The sequence below is a fragment of the Prionailurus bengalensis genome, chromosome A3 (assembly GCF_016509475.1).
Source record: "Prionailurus bengalensis isolate Pbe53 chromosome A3, Fcat_Pben_1.1_paternal_pri, whole genome shotgun sequence".
NCBI classification, from domain to species: domain Eukaryota; kingdom Metazoa; phylum Chordata; class Mammalia; order Carnivora; family Felidae; genus Prionailurus; species Prionailurus bengalensis.
Window position 1 is genome coordinate 57,376,385 of NC_057354.1, and position 17,734 is coordinate 57,394,118.

The 17,734-nt window shown below is 37.9% G+C and overlaps 1 protein-coding gene across 2 annotated transcripts in view; it reads right to left on the reverse strand.

Annotated features, from left to right (window-relative positions):
- Nucleotides 1-17,734, reverse strand: part of TMEM182 (transmembrane protein 182) — a 76,482-nt gene that overhangs the window by 39,918 nt on the left and 18,830 nt on the right. The window contains exons 1-3 of one of the 2 annotated variants that reach the window (XM_043603054.1): nt 12,514-12,835; nt 12,176-12,275; nt 10,412-10,510 (exon numbers count right to left, since the gene is read on the reverse strand). In XM_043603054.1, coding sequence (XP_043458989.1) covers nt 10,412-10,510; nt 12,176-12,275; nt 12,514-12,645 — 331 coding nt within the window. In that variant the 5' untranslated portion in view covers nt 12,646-12,835. Of the gene's footprint in view, nt 1-10,411; nt 10,511-12,175; nt 12,276-12,513; nt 12,836-17,734 lie in introns of those variants that run through there. The other variant, XM_043603053.1, reaches the window with a different exon arrangement.

The following is a 17,734-nucleotide window of genomic DNA, read 5'->3' on the forward strand; positions in this document are numbered from 1 at the left end:
CACAAGGGAATTAGACTAAATATTAATAACAGAAAGATTGAAAGGAAATCTCCAAACTTTTGGAAACTAAACAACACACTTCTAAATAATCTATGAGTCAAACAATAAAGTATCAAGAGAAATGAGACAACACAGAGTTGAATGAAAAGAAAAATAAAACATATCAAAAGTGTAGGAAGCAGCCAAAGCAGTGCTGAGAGTGAAATCTATACCCGTAAATGCTTATATTAGAAAAGAGGATAAAAGACCAATAACCTAATTTTTCATTTCAAAATGAAGAGCAAGACAAACCTACAGCAATCAGAAAGAACGAAATAATAAAGAGCAGAAATCAATGAAATTCAAAACAGAAAATCAATAGGAAAACAAAGAAACAAACAAACAAAAGCAGGATCTTTGAAAAGTTTAACAAAATTAACACTATTTTAACAATACTGACAAAGAAAAAAATAAGACACAAGTTACCAATATCAGGAATGAAACATGAGATATCACCACAGATACAGCATACATAAAAAATAATAAAGGAATATTTTGAACAACTCTCTCTCTATATATATTTTTTACAACTTAGATGAAATGAACCAATTCCTAGAAAAACACAAACCATCACAAATCACACAATGTTAACTACATAATTTGAATAGCCCTGTAACTATTGAGTAAAATGAATTTATAATTTTAAATTTCCTGAAAGTTAAATCTTCTGGCCAAGATTATCTCACTGGTGAATTCTATCAAACATAAGCATTTAAAGAGAACTAACACCAATTCTCCACAATCTCTTCTTGTATACAGAAGAAGATACTTCCCAATTTACTTTATGAAATCATTTTTACACAGATACTAAACCCAGAAAAAGGAGTTAAAAAAAAAGGAAAACTATAGACCAATATCCTTCATAAATACAAATGAAAAAATCCTTACAAAATATTAACAAATAGAATTCAGCAATATAGTAAATGAATTATTTATCATGACCATATGGAGTTTATTCCAATGGTAAGAGGCTGGTTCAATATTTGAAAATCAATAAATGTAATATGTGATATTAGTATGCTAAAGAAGAATAAAAATTGTGATCATATCAACTGATGCAAAAAAAATTAACAAAATTCATCATTCACTTATTATAATACTCTCAGTAAATAAGGAATAGAGGGGAATTTCAAGTTAATAAAGAATGTATGTAAAAAAAAAAAGGCCTATAGCGAACATCATACTTGAGGAAAAAATACTGAATGCTTTCTCCTGAAGACTAGAAATGAGGCAAAAGTGTCTTCTTTCACTGCTGCTATTCACCATGGTACTGGAAGTTATAGACCATGCAACAAAGTAAGAAAAGGAAATAAAAGGTATATAAATAAGCAAGGAAGAAATAAAACTGGTCTATGTGCCAATGACATGAATGTTTACGTAGAAAATCCAAAGTAACCTACAAAAAAACAAATACAAAACCTCTTAAAACTACTAAGTAAATTCAGCAAGGTCTCACTATACAATATACACATTAAAAATCAATTATATTCCTATTATCAATAAATATATGGAAACCACAATTAAAAGTATATAGCAGTTATAATTTCTAAAAAAATTTAAATACTTAGATGAAATCTAACAGCATAAGCTGAAAACTACAAAATGCTGGTGAAAGAAATTAAAGATCTAAATAAATGGAAAGATATACTGCATTCACAGTTTGGAAGGCTCAACATAACAAAATTAATTCTTCCCAAATTGATACAGGCAATTCTATCATCCAAGAAAGGCTTACTATAGATATAGATACAACTATCCTAAATTTTAATTTAAAGGAAAAGGATCTAGAATAGCTAAAATAATTTTGAAGAAAGAACTAAATAGGAGGAATCATTCACCCCAACTTCAAGATACAGCTGAAGTAATCGGGATGGTGTGGCTCTGGCAGAGGGACAGACACATACGTCAATGCAACAGAATACATAATCCAAAAATAGTCCAACACAAGTATGACCTACTACTTTTTAATGTGTGCAAAATCAATTCAATGGGGGTGCTAGGGAAGTGGGACACATGTTTGAAAAATTATAAATCATACACTTTATACAAAAAGTACCTCAAACTGGATCATAGATTTAAATATAAAACATAAAACTATAAAACTTTTGGAAGAAAAGAGACAAACTTCAGAACCTGGGGTTTGGTAAACAGTTCTCAGAGATGATACTAAAAACACGATCCATAAAAGAAAAACTCCATAAACTGAATTTCATAAAAATTCACAACTTTTACTCTGTGAAAGACCTTGTTTTCAAGGTCTTTTCAAGATGATGAAAAAAGCTACAGAGTGGGAGGAAATGTTTGGAAACTATGTATTCAATAAATGACATATCTAGAATATATAAAGAACTCTCAAAATTCACAGTAATGATCACTCAATTAGAAAATATGTTAATAATTACTATGTTTGAGAGTTTCTACAATAAAATACTTTTTTTTAATTAAAAAAAAGGGAAAATCTGGAATCCAGGACTGATATTTTAAGGTATATAGCAGCCTGGACATAAGAGTTTTTTTGTTGTGTTTTGCTACTGATACTGATAGATATTCTTACTGGTTCGAAACAATTTTAAGGGACCATGGCAGTTTCAAACAAATTTTCACCTTTTAATATCTTTTTATTAGCCATCTGAAATATAGAAAACCTCCTGACTAACTAGTCCCCTGATTCCACATTTGACTAGTCTGTTAACAATGCAATAATCGGAGATATTCTTTCACGACACAAATCAGGTCGAAATCATCCATTAGCCCCCTTCTTCTCTCATTCAGAACATGAGCCAAGGTCTTTACACTGGCCCAACCTCTCCCTGAACCCACCATCTCTCTGATCATCTCCTCTACTCTCCACTCACTCAATCTCTTCCTGCCATACTGGCTTCTTTTGTGCTCTTTGCACACATCAGCCATGTTCCAGCCTCTGGGCCTTTGCATCTCATGTTCTATCTGGAACACTCTTCTTCTGGATATCACACAGCTCACTCCCTCACTTTCTACAAGTCTCCACTAAATACCATTTTCTCAGAGCCAAGCTTTCTTCTTAGCACATTACAGAGTTTTTATCACCCTCACTTCTGCCAGCTTCTAGTCTCCAGCCTCTTTTCAGGTGTCATGCTTTTCCAGAGCACTTTTCATCTTCCAACATACTATAAAATTGACTTATTTTATCTTGTCTTGCGTGTCTCCCCTCTCAAGACTGTCAGCCCCACAAGGACAGAGATTTGCATCTGTTTTTGTGCACTGCTGTTCCCCAGAACCCAATGCCTGGCACATAGTATGTGCTCAATAAATATTTGTTGAATGAATTTTAATCAAAATTACTAGATAAAAAGTGACAAAGCTTGGCCATTACAGATGGTAATATTAAGTACCTTGTACTAGGATGAGGAAAGCCACTTTTGAAGCCCTTATTCTTTGCCAGAGCTCTACCAAATGCTTGATGTCACTGCGCACACACACACACACGCACATGTGTATACACACACACACACACACACACACACACACACACTACCCACAAACACACACACACAGTGCAGAGAGCCGGAGCATTTCACTAGGGAGAAGCCATGAGGAATTAATGTGCCCTCATGAGGACTTATCATCAGTGCTCTAAATTGGCATATTGCCCTAGAAATAGCTGACATTTATTGAGTACCAACTACATAGCAACTACTCTGCTAAGCATTTGTATTTTTACCTATTCTCATTTTAACAACTGTGTGAGTTGATATTATACTAATTTCCCTTTCACAAACAAGTGCAGGGAGTTTTGTTGAGATAAAGAAGCCAGAGGCAGGAAGTGGTGGCTTCAGGTAGTGAACACAGATACACTGACTGAAAGCCCAGCTTCTAACTCCCATAGAACCCTTACCACAAGCCGGCTCCACTGCTAAGTACTCTGTGCACAGCATCCACCTAGCCTCAAAAGAAGGACTGTGAACCATGACAGCTTAGCTGGATGACAGAGCCCCATTCAACCAGGGCTGGCCAACTCAAAACACACATCACCTTCGCTATGAGGCCTGTCACCTTATTTAATATTGAGGTTGCTTCCACACACACTATACCCCCTTTTATTTCTCCCCAAGTACTTAGCTGATTTATTTTGTTTGTCATCTGCCTCCCCCCATAATAAAAGTTCCATAAGTGTAAGTTTAGGGCTGACACTAAAGCCTGAAGAACAGTGCCCAGCCTACAGCAGTCATTCGATATTTTTTTCCACTGGATCTAGTAAATATTTTTTCTATGACAAGATCCACAACTTGAGTAGAAATGGTAATATTTAAAGATGAGAGAGACCCAGACCAGATCCTTGCTCCTTTTTTGGCTGTATATTCTGCATGGAAACAGGAAACTAACCATTATTAATGTGCTTTTTGAGTCCAGACTTGGAGCTGGGCACAGATATTTACAGTATAATTCTAAAGAAGAGCTTGGGTCCTCAGAAGTGTTAGGAATGAATGTCTAGAATGTTTCAGTAGTTCTCATGAGAGGTGATTTTGTGCCCACCCACCTCAGGACATTTGCCTATGTTAAGAGATATTTTTGACTGGCACAACTGAAGGGTGCTCCAGGGGTAGAGGCCAGGGGTACTGCTCAACATCTCACAATGCACAGAGCAGCCTCCACAGCAAAGAATTACCTGGCCACAAATGTCAATACTGCCAAGGCACCAAGAGATTCTCTACGATTGGAGAATATTTCTACTTCTGAGTGTGGTTGACATTTCAATAGCTATCACCAGAAGCCTCTGTAGAGGCTAGAGCCTGTCCTCCATGAAGGGAAGTCAAGCCACACTATGGTAAATAACCACACAGTCTTGTTTTCAGAAGGCAATCTCCCCGCATTAGTGCAGAGATGTCACATAAGCTGTCAATCAATCCTTAGATGTCCATGAATCAGTTGTAGAGAACACAAAACACCCTCTGAAAACGTGATTTTTTAATTACAGCTTTGATATTGGGACCTGGACCTGAAAGCCAACTGTATCCTCATGAGCTGCAGCTTTGGAAGATGGGGCGAGCTGCCCTATGAGTGCCCTGTGATCTGAATGCAGGGGAGCCTTCACTGGGTCACAGGTGAAAGGTCAGCCAGAAATCAGGAATTGCAGTCACCCCGTAATATCATGCTGTGTCTGTGGCTGTGTAATCCCAAATGTCTGAATGAATAGTAGGACATTGAGTGAATGTCAAGGTATTTCTAAATATCTAGGTACTTGACATTTTTGACCAAAAAACAAAACAAAACGAAACAAAACAAAACAAAAAAGGAACTGATTTCCATTATATTTTACAATGTATGTTTTTTTGCTATATAACTAAAGCAGAACAGAAGGAAATTTGGTAAATTTAAGACAACATCCAGATTCACCGTATTGAACATGGGAAAATTCGTAAATAGGACCCAGCTATGGAAGCATAATTGATCTGGAAGCAGGAGGTCATCCCAATGAAATTAGGTGCCTCAGGTGTGTTGATGTGCCTTCGTAGTTATGTGTTTGCATTAACTTTAGACTCAAATCTAAAATATTAAAGAAATAAAATTGTCAGATATGATGGTATTTATATTTTATTTTGCCTTGCATAGCAAAGCAAGATGGTGTGTGTGTGTGTGTGTGTGTGTGTGTGTGTGTGTGTGTGTGACTGTTTTTATAAGGACTTAGTATTCTCTGTAAATGTGTACTCTTGGGAGCTACTCCAAGTCCAAGTGCTGGCTCCTCACAAAGGTCTCAACGTGTTCATTGCCCATCCCCTAGCCACCCTGTATGAGGTTTCGTGCCCCCATCATTCTGTGGCTCTGCCCCTTTATGAGCATCACTGCTTTCTCACCTCTTCTCCTGGGACAAGTGAAGGAGGAAGAAGCCTGGGATAGGGCTAGGCCCTCAGGAGGACTGTTGGGTGACAAAATGTGCAGGAAAATGGAACGGTTCCTGGAGGAGAAAGAGCATTGCCAGGAAAGAGGGCAGGGCCCTCAGGTCCCATCTGAGGGAACAAGCAGTGAGCAGGAATGGGATACAGAGCAGAAGGCCTCAGGTCTCAGGCCAAACCAGCAGGGCATTGTGGGTTTACATTTAGAAAGAGATGCCTGTAAAGAGCCTTTGAGGGCCTCTGTAGCTGAGCCTTCAGTAGGCACAGCTATGAGTGGCCATGGGAACCCCTGCATTATCAGTATTATCCAGTTCCTTTCTGCTTCTGCATTTGTCACTGAGGGACACCACCTCCTTCCCAAGACTCTTCCTGTCTGCCCACAGGCCCCTGGAACAGTGTTGACAGCCTGCTCATCAGCTTCCTTCTCAAGGCTTCTTTCTCTTTCTCCTTTGTGGGCTGCCTTTGCTTATTTTTTCTCCTCCTAAATATAATTGATATTTTACCACCTCCTTTTCTATGATTTGTTTCTTAAAGATTATATCTGATATCAAAAACTACCTCTATGGAAGGCTTCCTTAGAAAACTGATGTATGGGGCCCCCAGGGTGGCTCAGTTGGTTAAGCATCCGACTTTGGCTCAGGTCATGATCTTGTGGTCCATGAGTTTGAGCCCCATGTTGGGCTCTGTGTTGACAGCTCAGAGCCTGGAACCTGCTTTGGTTTCTGTGTCTCCCTCTCTCTCTGCTCCTCCCCTGCTCATGCTCTCTTTCTCAAAAAATAAACATTTTAAAAAATTTTAAAAAAAGAAACAAAGAAAACTGAAGTATGTATTAGCTCAGAGAATGGGCCTGCTTTGTTAGAAAAGTGAAGGGAGGAGGGGTTGGGAAAAGAGGAACAGCATTTGGGGAGGAGGGACGGCAGGTACAAAGGCCCTAACGCAGAAGGACAAACACTGATTCTGAAGAACTCAAAGAAGGCCATCATGTATGCATTTGTTCCAACTCATGAAGGAAGGGACACATCATGTTCAATATATTCTGCTGAATAAGAAGGCCAAGGAATTTGTGCACTTAGTCATTCCATAGAAATATTTAAGCACTTACTAAGTACCATTCACTATACTAGGTTCTGGGGGTATAAATATGAGTATGTTACATCCTGTGTCTCTAGGGAGCTCCAACAAATAATAAAGAAACTAAGGTGAACAATTGCAGTTACATGCAATGAGGACTTTGATATAGGTGTGGCCACAGGCTATGGGGATAGCAAGAAAATTATTAATTCACTCAAGGGCTGAATTATCTTGAAAATTAATCTATGTTCTATACATCATCACCAAATGATACCAAATAAATGAATTGTTATTGAGTTTAATCATGAAGCAAACCAGAAAATCTAAATTCTGACAGATATCAAAAGGCAATAGAATTGTTTAAAGGATGTCAAAGTGGGGCATCTGGGTGGCTTAGTCAGTTAAGCATCTGACTTCAAGTCAGGTCATGATCTCACAGCTCATGGGTTTGAGCCCCACATCGGGCTCTGTGCTGACAGCTCAGAGCCTGGAGCCTACTTCAGATTCTGTGTCTCCCTCTCTTCTGCCCCTTCCCTGCTCACACTCTGTCTCTGTCTCCTTCAAAAATAAATAAACATTAAAAAAATATTAAAAAAAAAATAAAGGAAGTCACAGTATACAATCCTACCTCAAAACTTCTCTAGGCTTGGGCAACCATTCAAATAACTAAAGTTGAACATAATTGAATTTTAGAATGTGTACTTGAGACAAAAAATAAATAAATAAAGGAAACACTGAATTAGACCTGACTGTATACACAGGTCAGGATCAGATAGAAAAGGAGAGAAAGGCAACATAAATTTAAAGCTGCTCTTTTGTTGAGATCCAACTAAAAAACTCATGCTTAGAAAGATTTAACAGCAAATACTAAGACTTGCCTTTTCATTCACTGTAGTTTATAATAAGATTATCAATAAATAAAATGCAGAGACTTGGACCTTTGCATTAGTTCTGCCAAGGATCAGCTGTGTGAAAACCGAGTCACAAGGTTCCTCTGAGTTTCAGTCTCCATATTATGAAATAGAACAATTTCATCAGTAGCATTCAATGATTGTAAAATAGTCTTTCCAGAACAATCAAACACTTATTATTATTTTCACTGATTTCGACACTGGCTAACTGTAACTGCAAAAACTAAGGAAAATACAAAGCTATTTTACCAATTATATTTGCCAGGCTGGAATGCATCCAATTTTTACAAACAAGACTGAATTTACCCAAGATAAATTGGCAAATGTATAATGCCTGATAATTATGAGGCTATATGAAACCCAAGAGTACATATGGGGTCTGGTGAAGACTAGATAGCCTCACTAACTAGGAAACACTCACTTTTCAGTCAGATAAAACCCTTCTCACGATATCGATGGCCCTTCTCTTAGATAAGGGAACCATAAAAAAAAATCACCCAAATAAAATGTCAGATACCATTGTATGTTATGAATGTAAATGAAATGTGTATAAGCTGTTTCTTTGTAGGACATCCTTCCTCCCGTCTTGGTCATGTTTGCTAAAATGTTTGATAAAGCTGCTTAAAGTGAATAGGGAGTTACAATATGTGAGCCAAGGGGAGTGTGATCATTTAAAACAAAAAAAAAAATTGGAATATGGTTTTGTCATTAGATCCAAAAATGACACAGTAATTATATGCAGTGCTACATAATGATTCTAACTGTAATTGCAGTATAATTTTTGGGGCATGCACGTACACTCCACCTCCATCATAATTATTATGTTTAGATCATGTCACCTTGTGTTTCAAGTTCTCCGCTAATTCCTTGAGCTACAGACTCTTCAAATATGTAGATTCATTTAAACATATATAGCGCCCATGATACCTATCTGATCATCACAGGACCTGAACATATACATGAGTTATCAACAGAACACTAACAGCTATGCAAACACCTAATGTTGTGGAAAGTCAACCCTGTTCTACTCTGCTACTTCTTGGTCAATTTTACAAAAGTAAGAATGTCAGGGAAGGGATACCTTTTTTGCAACTTTTTGTGAGACAGAATAGTTTATACACTTTCCTATGTCATCTCGTCTCTTATCAGTGAAAAGGTCCATGTTACACAATGCAAAATGCTTTGACAAATGGAAGCGCCTTTTGCAGTTATTAATGGGAAGGAACATTCACACCGCTCGTTCTCAAGGCCAAAAGCCAGAGCCCTTTTAAGCACAAGTGACTATGATGGATAAGCATGGCTGTATGACAGCTTATCTCGTTTGCTATTCAGACCCCACTTCCACTCCATAAAGTGTCATGTTAATTGTGTGATATGAGCAAATGCTACATCCTTTGACAAACTTAAAATTATAAGGCATATAATTTGCAATGGTTAATTTTATGCATTAATATGGTTAAACTACCCATAATGGGGGTGGGCCTCATCTAATCAGTTGAAGGCCTTAAGAATAAAGACTGAGGTTACCTAAAGAAAAACTTCTACCAGAGTTTCTAGGCTTCAGATTCAAGACTACAACAGCAACTCTTATCCAGCCTGAAATCTTGCCCTATAGATTTTAGACTTGCCAGCCTCCACAATCACATAAGCCCATTCTTTAAAATCTCTCCATCAATCCATCCATCCATCATTCTCTCTTCCCAACCCCCACCCCTACCTATGTATCTCCTATTGATTCTCTGGGGACTACTAATATAAGTTTATTCAGAAAAGTAAATATGCTGCTTACTGTCTTTGAAAAAAAAACAAATATTTTTGTCTTTATTTATGACATTGGTAAATAACGAACCAATTCTTAGTTTTAAGATTACAAGAAACACCCTTTGTTAAAAACTTCATGAAACCAGCCGAGAATCAAGTTGACATATTGAGCTTTTGTGCTTTGTATAAAACTACATTTAAGTATATATGATATATTTTCCATACCAACTAAGTTTGTGTACCTTCCATAGGACAAAGAGGATGTAAATACCAAGGAACTCGGTAATCACGACTCTCAGTTAATGACATCTGACTATTCTTCTTTGAGATATCACATATAAGGAAGTCCAGTCATTTTGCAGGAAACCAGTAGCATAATCATATTCTTATGTGTAACAATTACAAAAACAATGTTTTTAAAGCAGGGTGTGGATTATAATATTTCCCATTATAAGACTAGCTTTAGGTCTGTTAAACCTACTAGAAGCAGTTATTCCTAATAAACATCATTATTTCCACACCAGAAGACACACTTAAAAAAAAATCTTTATAAGCAGCAAGTAAGTTACAATGGCTTTACTTTTAACTCTGAGCTATATTCTATTAGAGTTATAAATATTGTATTAAAAATGGTATTTTATTATTTATATATAACAGATTGATTCCAGAGAAAATGTTGAAATGATATATGTTAAATTAGTTTTTTTTTTCAGAAAAGCAAGTCTTTCTTGGAGGCATTCTCTAGACAAAGGTACTTACTAACAGCAGAGTCATAGGAGGTTGAATTGTGTTCCCCTCTCGTGAAGGGATATGGTGACAGGTAAGCGTGCATGCAGTTCTTGGACGGTGGCTGATTGGCTAGGAAGGAGAGCAAATGATGGTAGTTGTTATTGAGATGCTGAGTGAAGACTTCCTAACAAGAGACATACAGGACCTGGGACACACAAGCTAAATAAACAGTGGGTGGGAGCAACAGATTCAGAGAACTGATGAGTGGGGGGCGGGGGGCGGAACTCACATCAAGCAGCTCAGGGGACCTGGAAAGTAGATTCATCCAAAACATCTAGTTCATGACATAGTTCAATGCTGGGAATGCCCCTAATATCACCTTAAGATTAAAGGCACTACACTTCATTTATTTCACAGCCATATTCTCCAGTTCCCAACATGATGCCTAGCACATAGTATTCAAAAAGTAATTGTTTTAAAACTCTAATAAACTTAGATTTACCCATTGTCAGCTCTGATTAATAGAAAATGTATCCTATATTCTATTTTTAGGGAAAAGCTGGAAATGATAGGTCATACAAGCTAATAATTTAAATGCATTTTTAGTATTTGGAGAAAACACAAGAAAAAAACTTTTATGTTGTTGGAAAACTTGAAGCTTTCACTGTGTACCCTTTAAGGAGGAGTGAAATATTCTTTCTTTCTCTAAGTCCTTGGCAAAATCTTCCTCTTGCACAGTCTGACTTACTCTGCCAGAGTCTGAATGCTTTTCATTGGCAGATTCCATGCTCATTCTCCTCTCCAAAAGGACTACAAGATAGCCTACCAACTATTTCTTGCAAAATTCCATTTCATCATTACTTTGTTCCTTTCACATATGCCAACTTGCTGTCAGCTTGCTTACGTCTTGCAAGATCTCATCTCTTTATTATATATTATTTTATCATATAATCTTGACTAGTGTGTAAATGCCATATTTTGATATATCACAGGAGTATTGGATAAGGAGACTAATAATTTCAACCTACAATAACCTTGAGGGTAATAAATAGTTCTTTTATTGTTGAATGCAACAAGATAAAAGCTAGTTATTTTCAATGAATTTACTTTCAGAGATTAATATAATATAGGAAATACAGTGAAAAGAATGTACTGTATTTTTAAGAAGCTATTCTACATCAAAAAGGAACTCTCAAGTTTCTATGAGAGAACACAGACATCAGAAGCCAGGCATTTCTTGATAATTCCCACTACCTTGGTTAAAGCCCAAACAGTGTGCTTTCATCCACCGCTGCTGGTAAGTTTCATTATAAAAAACAAAAAACAAAAAAAGATATTTTTTAACTTTAAAGCCACCAATATAAAATATCTGATCTCTATATCTTAATTTTTAAATTTGACATTTAAAGGGTTGATAGCCAAAAATAAAACTAATTTATTTGCAACACAGCAATAACAGACACAGCAATAACAGACAAGAAAAATACTATAGTTAATACCTAGTTTTTTGTTGTTGTTAGGGTGAGTGTATTTTAAATATGAGTAAGGAAACAGAAGATAATTCAGTTTTGCCATAAATATTCAGACCCCTATTTTAGGTTAGAAAATAAAATAATTATTCATATAGCCATTTCTACTTACTGAAAAAGAATCACTTCATGAATCTTTTGAAGACATTCTATCAGGATTCTCCAGTTAAGAATCCAATCCTATCTTGTAAGTGATCTATACTAAATAAGAAGCTGCTCATTCTTATTTTAATGACGAGGGGAAATAAAGCTAAATTGCACTTACTGTACCAGAACTTCCAGATACTGGAATCGTTCTCTTCCGCAATCCCATTAAACCAACATCTCCAGAAGAATCCTTCATGGTGGAAAGTGACATTCTCTATCTGTACAGAACACAAAGAAAGTAATTTGCCATCAACACAAAGCACATAACCTAAATTATCACATCCAGGAAAATATTACAACAATGGATTTTATCCCAAATAATGATGGCCAGTAGCTTGCTACCTATCTCTTCTGTGAAGAAATAGGCACTCCACCACTATTCTCTGATTTCAAGAGGATACATAAGGCTACCCTCATCCCTACCAAGTACATCAGTATTTGGAAGAAGAAACGCACATTCTGTTCACCTGAACACTTCCCCACTTCAGTTGCAAGAAGCCAGTAATCCGATCCAAAAGCCACCAAAAAGAGTAAAACTCCCAAAGCACCAAAGAGAGCCCCAAAGAAGATGGCAATATTTAGTCTCATCTTCAAGCCACTGGTTTCCCTTTAAATAAACTTAGAAATTAAAAAAAAATGGCAGACACGTAGCTTCTCAATTAAAAAAAAATAAGAAAAATAAGAAAGATTTTTCGAGTAGGCAGGATCTTCTTTAGAAGCCTCTCCTAGCTCATGTTTTGGTGACTTCTCACTTGCACCCAGTGGGTGGATTTGTATTCCCTTTGCTCTCCCCTGGAGGGACTCCAGCCCAGCAGCTGAGAATGGCCAGCTATTTTAGGATACTGATTGAGGAGCTGTCTCTCTCCCGTGGGGATCAAAAAATAGCTGACCTTCCCCTGACTGTAGAGAGGAATATCAGGGGCTGGCTAGAATGACCATTTTTGCTGTTGGGTAATCCATAGAAGTGGAAAGAAGATGAAGTGGTATGAAGTCATTGGCAGTATTGGCCCAAAGTCTTAAGTGTCTGAACAAGCTCCTCAGTCTAGAATGACCATTACAACAGCAAAGCCAAAGACACTTAAGACTCTCTTTGAAGACAGATAAAGAACAGCTATAAGGAACCACAAAGAGTTTTCTTGGATATAATTAAAGTTGTAATTAATTTCTTAATTCCTTTTGGATACTTTAGGGATACAAAATAATCTGCGGGTCAAGTGGTCTAACGTATCATGGAGTACAGCTCAAGTGTATAACCTAGACATTCAGATGTATACTTAAAAGATCAAGAAAAAAGTAACACAGGCTATTTAAAGTACAAAAAAAGTACCTTCATGCTACCCACACTATTGACATAAAAACAGCACTTTCTACAGCAGCTCCAATATCTTGTACAAGTTACTCCAAATAACCATCCCTAAAGTGAACCGAAGAAAAACGAGTCCCAAAGTATATTGTTGTCTGGATTAAGATGAAAGAATCTGGTCTACTCTTTATTTTTGTTTCCTTCGTTTTAAATGTTCAACTTCGTCAAAACATCCTGGATTCGGATACAAACCACCTCATGAATCTATACTTTCTCCATGCCTTATCTCTATTGTTGTTTTCTTTTCATGTCTGAGTATACAAGAGAGTATTTTTAAGTACTTGTGTAGCATTTTAAACTTTGTACTGTCTCTATGGCTACTGTTTTTTGTTTTTCCTTCTAAATATATATTCTCAACAATAATGTGAGTTAGTGCACCTTCTGAAGAGGCATCAGCTCTACCAGCTTCCTTCACCACTTCTGCTTGGTATGGGACAGATCCTTAAATACAGATTCACGGAGGGCAAAAGATGACTCTTCAGTAGGGAGGCAGGGCCTTTGCCAGTTCTGGCTATATGTAGTCAGAGGTACCCGAAGCTCATGAATGGAATTCTAGGTCACAGAATCAGTGGCTGCGAGGGCTAAATGGAATTCAACAGAACAGCTCAGCTGATTCCTTATCTAATGCTCAAATCTCTTTTGTAAGAACCCCCACGGCATGGAGCCATGCCATCTCTAGCCTGCTGTCTTGAAAGACATCAGGAATGTCCACACAGCCCAACCTTAAGTTCTGCCAAAAGCTGCTTTCCTAAAGTTTCCAGTATTAATCCTATTTGGTCCTCTGAGATTGCATAGCACAGGTGTGCAGTCTTCTGTCATGTGACAGAATTTCCTGGTATTTTTCTGATGAAGAAGCAGTCATCTCAAGCCTCCTCAAACCAGAACTGCTACTGGACCCCTAAATTGAGGTCTTTTTCTTCTAAGTTAAACATCCTATTCTTTTAAACATCCCTTAGGTTGGCACAACTCCAAATTTCCCTGTTATTCTGGTTCTTTGCTACAATCTTCAAGGATTTGATTGAAGTGAGGCATAGTATAATCTTCTGCATAGAGCCTAGCACCTGAATACCACCACCTTTCTGATTTGGAGGCTGTGATAAGCAGAATAATAGTCTCCCAAAGATGTCCACACCCTAATCCTAACTGTAATCACATAATCTGTGAATAGGTTATGTAGCAATATCCTGGATTACACAGGTAGGCCCAATCTAATCACATGAACCCTTTAAAGTAGAGAATCTCTTCTAACAGAGTAGGCAGAGAAAGGAATGTGGCAAGAAAAAGAGTCAAAGAGTTGCTGGTTTGAAGGGGTCACAAGCCAAGTAATGTGGCTGGCTTCTAGTGCCTGGAAGAGGAAAGAACAGATTCCCCCTGGGCCCTTCCCCCACTAAGGAAGAAACATAGCTTTACCAACACCTTGATTTGGGAGGTTTCTGACCTCTGGAATTGTAGGGATAGTAAATTTGTATTCTTTTAAGCCACCAATTTTTTATTCATTTGTTGCAGCAACAATAAGAGACTAATACAGATGCTATTTGGTAATTAATGCAATATCAGATCAAATTAAGGGTTTTGGGGGGGGTGGGGGGAGAAAATACATCTTGAAGAAGTGCTTATTGAGAACTTGTGAGGGCCCAGGCATTTTGCCAGACATTAAGGTTACAGTACATAGGCCCTGACCTTGAGGAATTCATGCCCTAGTGGGAAAAAATAAATGATTCACTAGAATGAAGTACACAGAGGTTTAATAATGAGCTTTGGGCCAACCTGGACACATTCTCCTCCTTCCCAGCCCACCCCTCTCCCAGCGTCAGTGTGGTTGTGTAGTTGTGGTTGTGTAGTTGTGGTCGTAGACACCAACACTGCTCTTTGGAGAGGAGGAGGAATTTCTTCATGAAGATTTTATTTATTTTATTTATATCCCAAAGGTTTATGGTAAACATCCATGCATCAATACTAAATCTTTAACACACACACATTAACAAACATACACACATACAAACAACTAGATTTTTTTAAGTAAGCAGGAAGGAGTGTGGAACTTTGTCATTGTTATAATTCATGTCAATTTTGGTCTTTGTCACACACAAAAATCATCTTTCTGGATTAGGTCCATCAACTAATGACATTTTCTCACCATTTCTGGTTTATCCAAAAATGCATAAGCATCATTATAAAAATGTGTGTTTATTAAATCAATTATGAGTAAGCAATCTAATTATTTCCACCATTCATTTGTGTGCATCTATTTGATATCACAGAGTACTTCTCACGTCATGAAACTAAACTGCTTTAGCCCCATTATCCCCAGTGCTTATCACAGTGCTTGACATGCAACAGGCACTAAAATAAAATAAAAATCAATTTGTATTAGGACACTTGGCTGAGATACAAGTCCATGACCTTCTGAGCCATCCAACTGGTAATCCATCCCAGAAGAAAGCGCCCTGATCTGGCATGGCCTGTTCTTTGTGAAACCTGGAGGGATGGATTTTAGTGGGGTGTGTGTTTCCTCTTTTTGAGAATCGCCATTAGACTCTTACTGATAAATGCAATGAAACTTACTCTCCAGGGGTCAAAACATGTTTCCTTTCTTTAGAAAACTGGACCATTTGCTTGTCATTTGCCACTCCCCTAATTTTGCATGATTCTTAAAATATTTCCAAATACTTTTTTTAAGTTTATTTATTTTGAGAGAGAGCATGAGCCGCGGAGGGGCAGAGAATCCCAAGCAGGCTCTGTGCTGTCAGTGCAGAGCCCAACATGGGGCTTGAACTCACAAACCACAAGATCGTGACCTGAGCCCAAATCAAGAGCCTGATGCTTAACCGACTGAGCCACCCAGGCACCCCGTGCAGCTTCCTCAGGTTCTTTCAGCACCTGAACAATTTTCCATGCACCAGGAAGATGCCTAAAAAGCTGCTGGGTTCTTATCATCTCCACGGATTTGGGCAGAGGGCCTCTTTTTCCCTTCACACTCTTTTCTGGCGAAAGGCCAAGAGATGAGGAGAAACAGACATACTCAGGCACCAACCCCAACTTGTAATACCCTGTAATAAAACCACTCCATTGCCTATCCTTTAGGTGGATATTGAATCTATTTTTATGTTGATATGATTATCACACTGAATCTGCAAGGCCACAAAACTAAGCATGGTATCTCAGGTTTGATCCTGTGGGAAAGCTGGATTTTCAAAAATGTGAACTGAGGTCAAAAATAACAGCTGATATCCATGAGCATCTACCAGGTAGCAGATAGAAACCTAAGCACATTAATCCACTCAACAACCTTGAATACAGGACAACCTTCAGTAGACAGACTATGAAACAACCACTTTCTCTATGGGTGTCCACTCTCTTGAGCAGGAATCTTAGCATCTAAAAGTCTTTTTGGTGGTAGGAGTCAAAGATGGTCTAGGTCACATGAAAGATGGCCAGAGGTAAGCCAAGAGAGATTTGCTTGGAGTCTCACTGCCAAAGGCAATTCTCAATAATTAACGGGTTAGGTTTCTACGTTTGGACCCTAGAGGTTACCCCTTTGTTATGATGCTCAATTGTTCTCTGTGCCCCCAAGGCTAAATGAGGAGGCTAGATGGCTGAGTGCAGACTTAGGACCGGTCCTCCAGAACACAACAAACCTGGACACAAGAGCAGGAGCTGCAGGTACCAGCTCTCCCCCACTGGCAGTTTTCAGAATGAGGATTTCATTGAATTAAGAAGAGTGGGAATTGTCTTTCATAGAAGATGATTTGTGCTTGGGCAAATCACTCAAATCTCTGAGCTTTGGCTTCCCATATGGAAAAACAGGAACAATGCTTCAGAGGATAATTGGGGATATTAGGAAAGAGGACGTGTCAAATGAGTTGGTGGAATACCCACATTAGGTTTCTCTTCTATCCTGCCTTTACCTGAAGACCATTTTTTGATGAATTTTTTTTTAAAAAATTATAATACAAGATAAAACTCCCTCTGCTAGCATTCCAGATAGGACTCGGGTTTATTTCAACAGACTAACCTCTCAGCAAGTGCCCCTAGCCCTCCCCACACCCATATACATCATTCTCTCCCCTAGGCCACCTGCAGCATTTTCCCAAATCCTTGCCTATCCTGTTCCCTTCTGATCAGAACTCTCTTCTCTTCCACCTGTCTGATGAACTCTTCCTTAATCCACTCCACAAATACATAGCAAGTTCCTACTCTGTGTTACATGTTCTTGTGGGTGTTGAGTACTAGCAGTGCTCTCCAAGAAGACTGTATTGTACAACCTATAACACTTTCCCGTATTTAATTACACTCTTCTCTTCTATAGACACT